General features: G+C 40.9%; 1 protein-coding gene across 2 annotated transcripts; it reads left to right on the forward strand.

Annotated features, from left to right (window-relative positions):
* The first annotated feature begins 271 nt into the window (after nucleotides 1-271).
* On the forward strand, nucleotides 272-10091 carry LOC132873763 (zinc finger protein with KRAB and SCAN domains 8-like). Of its 2 annotated transcripts, none has more exons than XM_060909574.1 (4): nucleotides 272-335; nucleotides 6625-7303; nucleotides 7596-8125; nucleotides 9591-10091. In XM_060909574.1, exons 2-4 carry the CDS (start codon nucleotides 6630-6632, stop codon nucleotides 9857-9859), a joined length of 1473 nt encoding a protein of 490 aa, XP_060765557.1. In that variant the 5' UTR covers nucleotides 272-335; nucleotides 6625-6629; the 3' UTR covers nucleotides 9860-10091. The 2 variants fall into 2 exon arrangements, with proteins under 2 accessions (XP_060765557.1, XP_060765551.1); XM_060909568.1 differs by having other exon boundaries at nucleotides 283-455.
* Nucleotides 10092-10364: the final 273 nt, after the last annotated feature.

A 10364-nucleotide genomic window follows, 5' to 3' on the forward strand; every position in this document is an offset into this window, starting at 1 on the left:
TGTCCAGGGTGTACCCCGCCTTTCGCCCGTAGTCAGCTGGGATAGGATCCAGCTTGCCTGTGACCCTGTAGAACAGGATAAAGCGGCTAGAGATAATGAGATGAGATGAGATGAGATGAGACGAATGGGCATCTTCAGCAATCTCCACTCACATTCAGGAATCCTTGTCTGAGTGTCCACGTGTTTTACAGTCCATCTAGTTCACAATTTGGGCACTAGGTGGCGATAGCAGCTTTTAATCGCTTTAAAAAAAAAACAGAAGAAGTATAAAGAAAACGAAGAAGAAGCGGGTTTGACGCTGGTGTTGTGTGATTCTTAGATAAAGCTAATAAATGGTACCTGAATGGAGCGCTGCTAACTTAACACATACAGTCGAGTATAATTGACAGAGGTCTGTTGATAGAGCTGGTGTTGTTTGTAAACTCATTCTCGCTGCTTTGGGCTTTTGGACTGTGGTAGGTAGACTTCAGTTAATGACTGTAGATTAGCTTTAGCCAAAGGCATTCTGTCATTCATGTGTCATACCTTTTGTTTAATGCACCAAAACACTGACAGGAGCACAAACTCTCTCACACACTTACCTTATTACTAACATTAGAGCAATTAGCGACACCTTAACGATATTATGGCCATTGCAAAAGTAGAAAAGACTTTCAGTATGTAAATTGTGCATGAATAATTACTCAAACTTCCAGTGGGGAAAAAAATAGTTGATTCACGATTACTTAGCGTGTCAGATCACGTGACACCTTTGTCCACACGTATCGACATCCAGATGATTATTTATATATAAAAAAAATCGGTATGTGGTATTAAGTTATATTTTTTTATTTAAAATTTGTTTTACATAGACTTACACTACCGTTCAAAAGTTTGGGGTCACTTTGAAATTTCCTTATTTTTGAAAGAAAAGCACTGTTCTTTTCAATGAAGATCACTTTAAACTAATCAGAAATCCACTCTATACATTGCTAATGTGATAAATGACTATTCTAGCTGCAAATGTGTGGTTTTTGGTGCAATATCTCCATAGGTGTATAGAGGCCCATTTCCAGCAACTCTCACTCCAGTGTTCTAATGGTACAATGTGTTTGCTCATTGCCTCAGAAGGCTAATGGATGATTAGAAAACCCTTGTACAATCATGTTAGCACCGCTGAAAACAGTTGAGCTCTTTAGAGAAGCTATAAAACTGACCTTCCTTTGAGCAGATTGAGGCCAAGTTTACATTAGACCGTATCTGTCTCGTTTTCTTCGCGGATGCACTGGCCGTTTACATTAAAACGCCTGGAAACGGGAATCCGCCAGGGTCCACGTATTCAATCCAGATCGTGTCTGATCCGGTGCTGTGTAAACATTGAGAATACACGGATACGCTGTGCTGAGCTCTAGCTGGCGTCATCATTGGACAACGTCACTGTGACATCCACCTTCCTGATTCGCTGGCGTTGGTCATGTGACGCGACTGCTGAAAAACGGCGTGGACTTCCGCCTTGTATCACCTTTCATTAAAGAGTATAAAAGTATGAAAATACTGCAAATACTGATGCAAATACTGCCCATTGTGTAGTTATGATTGTCTTTAGGCTTGCCATCCTTCCACTTGCAAGTGGTAAGTGATATGCGCTGGGATCACACACACAGCGGCTCAGTCCCGAATCACTGCTTGTGCACTTCACTCGCACGCTGTGTGAGCTGCACAGGGCCGGAGTGCGCACCCTCCAGAGGGCACTCGCTGTTCAGGGCGGAGTGATTTGGAGCGCAGGATGCCTGCGGAGCCGAGTGTATCCGTGTATTGGTGTTGCTGTGTGCACGCGAATCGTGTATTGGTGTTGCTGTGTGCACACTAATCGTTTTAAAAACGTTAATCTGATGATCCGCTGATACGGTCTAATGTAAACCCCACCAGAGTTTCTGGAGCATCACATTTGTGGGGTCGATTAAATGCTCAAAATGGCCAGAAAAATGTCTTGACTCTATTTTCTATTCATTTTACAACTTATGGTGGGAAATAAAAGTGTGACTTTTCATGGAAAACACAAAATTGTCTGGGTGACCCCAAACTTTTGAACGGTAGTGTGTGTATACATATATAAATATATCGATTTACGTAAATGAAGTAATTCTAATGTTTGTAAACAAATGAACTGATAATGTTTAACCTGCCAGAAAATCTTTTTGTTCCACTTTCTAAGTATTTTCGTAGGTCACATTTTGTTAATCCTTCGTCGTTGTTTGTATTAATTTCTAGTTTTGTAGTTTACCAATAAATGCCAACAGGAAACTGACATTATAATCACGTGAAAATCCAGGTCAAAGGTCGCATGTCATTCCTTGAACCAAAATATAAAATGTCTACTGATGTTGTAATATGTGGTAGATATTTACAACAAACTGCAAAAAAAAAAAAAATCTGAATGGAATAGAACAATTTGAATATTTCAAGCATGTAATTTTTTTTATATGCTACAGGGGCGTAGCTAGGATTTTTCAAAGGGGGGGTCACACACTGACTGGCAGCCTGAGTACATTATGTAACAAAAAATAATTACCATTGCTAGTTTTAGGTAGGGGGCAGCACAGTGGTGTAGTGGTTAGCGCTGTCGCCTCACAGCAAGAAGGTCCAGGTTCGAGCCCCGTGTCCACAGAATGGTTGTCTATGTGTCAGCCCTGTGATGACCTGGCGACTTGTCCAGGGTGTACCCCGCCTTTCACCCGTAGTCAGCTGGGATAGGCTCCAGCTTGCCTGCGACCCTGTAGAAGGATAAAGCGGCTAGAGATAATGAGATGAGTTTTAGGTAGCTTAGAAACTGGCTCTTCCATTATTGCTGTTTCTTCCATGTTTTCTTGATGTTGTGTTCTAGAAACGGCACTAAAACTTAGCTTTGAAGCTACAAAATGCAACTTTGATGGAAAAAAATATATAATAAATTGCTTACCTCTCTTCATGTCGAAAGAAGGAGGAAAGTTTTGCTTGTTCTGACACGGCGAATTATTAACACGAGGAAATACTCGTAATTCACAACTAAAAAGACTGCAGCTACACTGGCAGCTTGACCATGGTTTCTAGTGTGATCGTGTTGGCTCATGCACCTGAAGGCGCGCCTTGGGCTGCGCACGCGGCTGACGAGCTCCAGCACGCGCGCCATTAACAAAGAACATCTGTCTTTAATCAATGAACTACGTTTGGGCTATTTGGGCTGCGCCTATGCAAGGACGATGTGAAGTATTACACCGCGTCTAGTGTGCCTTACAGAGCCTTGTTCCCTGTTCTTGTTGACCTCCTGGTTTTTTGACTCCTGTTTCTCGTCCCTTGATCTTGTATAATTTTGCCTCTGATATCCTGTCCACGCCTCGATTGACCTCCTGCCTGTTTCCTCGATTACGACTTTGCCTGCTATTTCGGACTGTTTGCCTGTTGTGTGCGTTTCACGCACTTTATGCTCATATCGCACTGTGTATTATTTAACATATCTGCACTTACATCCGCCTCTCCCGCACACACGCTGACAAACTGGGTTTTCGCACCCAAACCACAGGAAGTCCATACAAGGTTATAGAAACCCTAATGAGGCTCAGGTCACAATCTAGTTTAAAAAAAAAATTTTTTAGAAAAATTACAGTGGGCGCTTTTATAATATTCTTATGTGGCTACTGAAAAAATGTACTGTATGGTCCGACAAAGGGGGGAGGTCACGGGCGCTACGCCCCTGTGCCAAGGAATTTAATTCTGGTCTAATTCTATTTATTGCAATAGGATTCCAAATACTCTATAAACATTCTATTCTGTTATGAATCAGAAAAAGTACTATAAATTACAGCACTTTTATTTTTTTAAAAGTACTTCATCTGCTTCAACAGTGTTACACAAAGATCAATACGTAACAGTTGTAAATGTCCACAGGGTTTAATTCCACAGGGTGTCGATAATGGTGGACATTGGTGAAAGTGATCACGATTATCGAAACATCATGTGACTTCTCAAACGCATGTTTAGATGCAAAATGGTGACTGTCAAATGAAAGAGTATGAAACAAAGTAGGTTTCGACAAGGATATCATGAAACATCGGTGAATTTGATCAGTAAAAACATGTCCATGATCTTTCCACCATGCTTACCTGCGATGATAACGTCCGGGTTTTTGCTCAAATTGCTGATCGTGCTAAAAAAAAAAAAAATCCATCTCAGGTAATGAGCTGTGTCATCAAATTACAAGATCAAAGGGCAAGGGGGGGTCTTCCGATTGATTGATTAATTAACCAATAATAACTGTTGTAACTGAAACTTACCTTTGTAAAATAGTTTTTTTACAAAAACAATTTGGAAAAACAATTTTCCAATAATTGTTTTTGTCCCAAAAACAATTATTGGAAAATCTGAAAAGGTGTCAATAATTATGGACTGTAGTAACTGACAAAAGAATACGATGGAAAGACAGAACAGTCGTTTTTGCGTTACTCACTTGTGTTATAGGGAATCATTTTACTTGATAGAATCAGAACCAGAAGCCAAGTCCGTTCTCACATACACGGAATGTGCTTTAGTGATTGGTGCTTGAACAGTTAAGATAAAATAATTTTTATAAAGGACAAAAGTAGTTATATAAATAAAATAAAAAATAGGAAGACTCTAAAATATACAAATTTGAAAAGTGGACATATTTAAGGAGCATGTGCATGGGTTGTTTTGAAGCCCAAGCTGTACAGTGTGTCCTGGAATGTGCAATAATAGGTCGCATGATGAAGATGAAGAAGAGTCGTGACATGAGTGTGTGAGAAGAGGAGAATGTGTGCAGTGGGTTAAATAAATAGCCAAACTGTACAGTGTGTGCCGGAATGTGCAATAAAAGATCACTGAATGAAGATGTATGACATGACCATGAAATGTGCAAAATCACAGTTTAGAGACGAAGTGCATTAATGTCACAGATTGAAAGTGTGAGGTTCGAGTCAGTGGGGTCTCTGACTTTACTGCTAAGGCCGACTGCAGATTGAATGCGGTAAAACAAACTAGAAATGCTGAACGTCTCTATGATTCATTAATCATAAAACACAGTTTATTCTTGCATAAACTTAATATAAAGTAAACTACACACTAACAGAGTAATGTTAAATATAGTAGTAGGCAGTTTATGACCGCTAAAGTTTGAGATACATATTGTAAATACATATCGTAAAAATGATTTATTTTGTCTTTTGATTACTGGTTGTTGTTTTTTTTTTAATCTTTAAGCAGTAGGCAGGAGCTGTCTGTGAGACATTTGGTGTTCCTGTTGTTGTTTTGGGACATTAAAATCATGATAAGCATATTAAAATGTCCCCAAATCAGATATATCATTCACAGCGGTCCCAAAAGTAGCCGGTCACCGGCGGCAAATCGCCGGCTATGGCTTGTTATGCCGCCGGCTATTGTCAGTCGAGTCACAAAATTTAATATTAAATATTTCTGACAAAAAAAGTTGTGAACGTAAATTGCATCCACTATGTCATGTATGTCCGTTGCCGCGTCAACTGTGTTTACATCCTCGACACGAGTGCAGCCATTACTGCCGCCTGTGTTGCCAGATTGTGCGGTTTCCCGCCCAATTTGGGCGGTTTTAAGTGCATTTTGGCGGGTTTTGAACATATTTTGGGCTGTAAAACGTCAGCAGTATCTGGCAACATATTTTTTTACTTAATACAAGAAATTAATGGATGCCAACGTTTTTGCCAAAATGGTATTTTATTTTCCATTGTTTAGGCAGCTTCAGCATCATACTGTGAGATTCTGTTCAAATTGTTTTTTTTTTCTTCTATGAAGCCTGAGCCATTTATTTTATTAGTTTATAATTATTGTTTAATTTAGTCTTCAGGAGAGACTGCCTGCACACAGTACTAGTATTAATAGTTTTTTTTCTTACATGAAAGCTGAGGCATTTATATTATATTTTAAGGTAACTTCATGTTGTGCTGTGAGGTTCTCTGCACTTTAACTTTTGAACCAACAGATGCATTTGGATAAGTAAAACCTATTTTTCTGCATTTTTGTAGTCCTGGTAATCTTTTATATTGGTAAAGTTGTTTATAGGATCATTTCTCGGTGTCTTTGTTTTGTTAATCAATAGTTTTTCAGTAATAACTTAATATTTAACATATCACTCAATTTTAAACAACCCCCGCGCTGCCCCCATAGTCTCCAAAATTTCTGTGGGAAACACTGGCGTGCATAACAACGCTAATCAAGCTTAAGCTAGACGACCCGCCTCAAATACCCGTCCTGGGTAAATGTTATCCCAATTTTAGATGGCCTGTTCCAAACCATCCCGCCCCATGAAAAATTCGTACTTGCATCTATCCATCCATCCATCCATCCATCCATCTCTCTCTCTCTCTCTCTCTCCCTGCACGCTTTGTGTGCATTATGGCAGACATTTTACCATTTTGCACCCTGCTGTAAATTATTTGTACCCTGCTATTCTCCCAAACTTTGAAGCCCCTGCATTCAAGCATCCTGTTTCTTTCCCCATACGGCAGATTTGATCACCTCACCCCAAAGCATGCAAGTGAAATGTCCTTCTATGCACACTCGTTTTGGTATGTTCGTTTACTTTTCCTCTTTTTTGTCTTCCTGTGGATCTGAATGCAGAGTCTATGGATGTGATCCGGTGTTTGCGCTCTCTCCTGGACCTCCATGTTCAGCTGCAGAGAGCTGTAGCTCTTCAGGGGGAAATCCAGGCACAGTTTCTTGCTCAGCTTTTACATCCGGATAATGCAAACCCACAGCAGCTGCCTCTGCCACAGCTGGACTTGAGCAGGGACGATCTGGAGCTTTCCCTGTCTGTCTTTGAACGGGCTCTCGATGACAGTAAACTCCCAAAGAGGCAGTGGGGTTCGAGGGTGGCACAGCTCCTCTGTGTGAAGACATCAGATGAGGATGATCATGAGCTGAGTTATGAAGCTGTAAAGTCAGATGTGAGGAGGCAGGCATGTTCCTTGGAGTATCAGCGGTGGAGGGACTTTAACAAGGTCCAGTATGATCCTTACAGAGGGGTGCGGGAGCTAAAAGTCGGGGTGGAGGAAGCAGCAAAGAAGTGGCTCCAGCCTGAAAGGTGCAGCTCTGAGGAAGTGGTGAGAAAAGTGGCCCTGCAGAAATTCCTCTCTCTTCTCCCACCAGAAGCGATTGAGAAGACAAGTGAAGAGCAGCCGCAGAACATGGAGGAGGCTGCCATCATGGCGGCATCCTTCCTGGAAGATAACAGGGCTGAATGGAATAAAGACGGGCAGAGCCAACATGGTGATGCTCGTATTGATCATGGTTACTCAAGGTAAGACTCTGTCTTGTGTGAAAATCTGATGTTGTTTTAGGTCATATTTATGCAGAAATATAGACAATTCTAAAGGGTTCACAAACTTTCAAGCACCACTGTATATTGTGGGGAAACAGAAATTTCCTTGACCGGGGTATGGGTAGTTACGTATCTCGATTACCGTACCATTGTGTACCTTCCTGTCCAGTGGAAAAGCTGTGCGTGTCTGTGCATGTCTGTGTGTCTAGGGTGAAGGTGGAGATGTATTCAAACCTGAGTATCCTTGACATTTGACCTAAATCCGTTTCAGGGACTATATCCGCTCAAATGAGCTGAAGAAGCTGGACTCGGAACCAGTTTTCCCGGCTGATAGCCACAGTCTAGAAGTTACTGTTGGAGATGAGCATTTTGAAGAGTTTTCTGAAGCTATGCTTTCCCCATCAGTGGCTGACATTAAGCCAGTCCTAAATACGGAAGACGCACCATCCATTAGAAACGATTCTCAACTTTTGCTTCATGGACCCTGCTACAGTGGCGAATCAATCAAGTCTTCACCAAAGCGAGCTAATAAGAATGGGAACATAACCACAGGAGCAAAATTTAAACGCATACTTGATTGTCCAGACTGCGGTAGCAAGTTCAAGAGGTTTGACTACCTAAGAAAGCACGTATGTACTCCTGGGCAAAGTCTGGGGTGCCAACACTGTGATCTGCGCTTCCCTTCCCTCTCCCAGTTAACCAACCACCTACGTGTACATCGGAAAATGTTACACTGCCCTGAGTGCAACAAAGCTTTCAGAGACCGCTTCAACCTCCGCTGCCACCAGCGCACACACACAGGTATGCTAGAGAAGCAACAGAGAGTGTGAGATCCAAGTCATTTGTAGATGATCTTAAAGGAGAACTGAAGTCATTTTTAAACTTGCTTTATTTCATAATTAACATGTTACTCAGTTACGTTTTTGGCTTTAGTAACCTTATATCGTGACTCGTATTGGCAACTAATTTCAATTAAATATTATACTTATCGGACTATTTGGTTTTTAGCCGTGTTGAATGTAGTTTGTTTGGTCCACGGCACGCGTCGCTTATCCACGCGATCTTCATGAGACTTGTGCGAGACTTCAAAACGTGAAGTGTCAGCCAGGTGTCAGTGCCGCCATTTTGAAAACTGTTTTCCAAACAAAATATTGCACAAAAATGAGTTTAAATGATGATTACTGCTTACTTTTTTCAAACTTTCCTGATTGCTATCAAAACAAACAAAACTTCCGGCTTGATTACATCAGCATTCGAAAGAGAGCGCGCGCGTCTTTTGACAATGTTGGCAGATGTCGGTCACTTTGATTTCCGCTGTACGTTTTACTTCCGTCCTACAGTGTCTCGCACAGGTCTCAGCGAATCTTGTTTACGGCCATTGCTTTGACATATGGACTGATATATTACAGAGCATATTTCAAACACTCGTAACTTGCTATAGCAGTGACAAAATAGCGATCAAAAATGCATTCCGATATTTAATAAAATGAGATAAATAGAACTTTGATAAATTTGCCTTCAGTTCTCCTTTAATGATAATAGTTTTGCATGATATTGCTACAATGTGTTATCATTGAAACCCCCACCCCAAACGGGACCCCACATCCCCCCTGAAAGCACCCCACCCCACACACACACATTTTAAGGTCCGAAAGAAACCCAGGAGTGCAGTTCTATTATAGACGTTGTTGTTCTAAAATATAAATATAAATGCTCTGTAATAGGGGAGGGGTCCTGCAGACAACCATCCTCATCCAGCGCAACCCCCCTCCCCCCAACCAGTAAACTTAGTGGAAACACTGGTTATGTCTTTTATATCTGTTTTGCTATGATGAGCTATCCAGAAATGTGATCAAATCATGAGGAAAGCACACTTGGTTAGCAAGGTTTTAGACAGACTGACTGTATTTACAGCTTTGTTAAACTGGCTCTCTACTGCGATGTAATCTTTACAGACATTCAGCACAACAAAGTTTCAAAGTAAAAATATTTCCATGCCATTTTGGTAGAAATGTTTTTCTTTAAAAGGAGAGTTGTTAATGTATATTATTGACAAAAAAAAAAACTTGTGGAGTTCAGGCTGTGATTCTGCATTGCAGGGAGCCACACCTCCATCTATTCCTTGAGTATTTTTGAAATTCCATATAGCCACTAATTTGCTCTGAGTATGATTAAAAAAAAACTGTCCAAAATAAGCACCATAATAAATACTATATTATTATCGACACTGTCAGCATTCTAACTAAGTCTTGGCTCTTCTTGGTAGGTGAACGCCCCCATATCTGCTCTGACTGTGGCTCTGCGTTTGCTCAGGAGCGAGGGCTACAGGAGCACCGCAACATCCACACCGGCGAGAGACCCTTCCAGTGCCCAGTGTGCAGAAAGGGTTTCAGCCACAGCCGCACACTTGCCAAACACATGGTTGTCCACTCAGAAGCAAGGCCTTACATGTGCTCCGACTGTGGAAGAGCTTTTAAGATTAAAGACAACCTGCATCAGCATCAGAAGAAAATGCATCCCAGCAAATACTCGTGAACAACCCCTCTAGCTTAACATGGACTACTGAATGAGTCGTGCAATTTACAAGCAAAAGTGGTACAATATACAGGTTATACTGCCAGTGATGTTGAACACCTCTCTCTTCACAGGTACAGTGAGGGGAAATAAGTATTTGGACACTTTGTTATTTAATATACAACCCCAATTCCAAAAAAGTTGGGACACTCTGTAAAACATCAGTAAAATCAGAATGCGATAATTTGCAAATCATGGAAACCCTATATTGCATTGAAAATAGTACAAAGACAACATATCAAATGTTGAAACTGAGAAATTTTATTGTTTTTTGAAAAATGTATGCTCATTTTGAATTTGATGTCAGCAACACGTTTCAGAAAACTTGGGACAGGGACAACAAAAGACTGAAAAAGTTGTGTAATGCTAAAAAAAAGTAATTTGGTTAATTGGCAACAGGTCAGTAAAATGATTGGGTATAAAAAGAGCATCCTAGAGAGGCAGAGTCTCTCAGAAGTAAAGATGG

Source organism: Neoarius graeffei, chromosome 2 (genome assembly GCF_027579695.1).
Source record: "Neoarius graeffei isolate fNeoGra1 chromosome 2, fNeoGra1.pri, whole genome shotgun sequence".
NCBI lineage: Eukaryota > Metazoa > Chordata > Actinopteri > Siluriformes > Ariidae > Neoarius > Neoarius graeffei.

Excerpts from the sequence above, each read along its gene's own strand:
- LOC132873763 (XM_060909574.1), top strand. The coding sequence starts at position 6,630 with ATGGATGTGATCCGGTGTTTGCGCTCTCTCCTGGACCTCCATGTTCAG. Across the intron at positions 7,304-7,595 it reads ATTGATCATGGTTACTCAAG|GGACTATATCCGCTCAAATG; the intron begins GTAAGACTCTGT and ends AATCCGTTTCAG. Across the intron at positions 8,126-9,590 it reads CCACCAGCGCACACACACAG|GTGAACGCCCCCATATCTGC; the intron begins GTATGCTAGAGA and ends TCTTCTTGGTAG.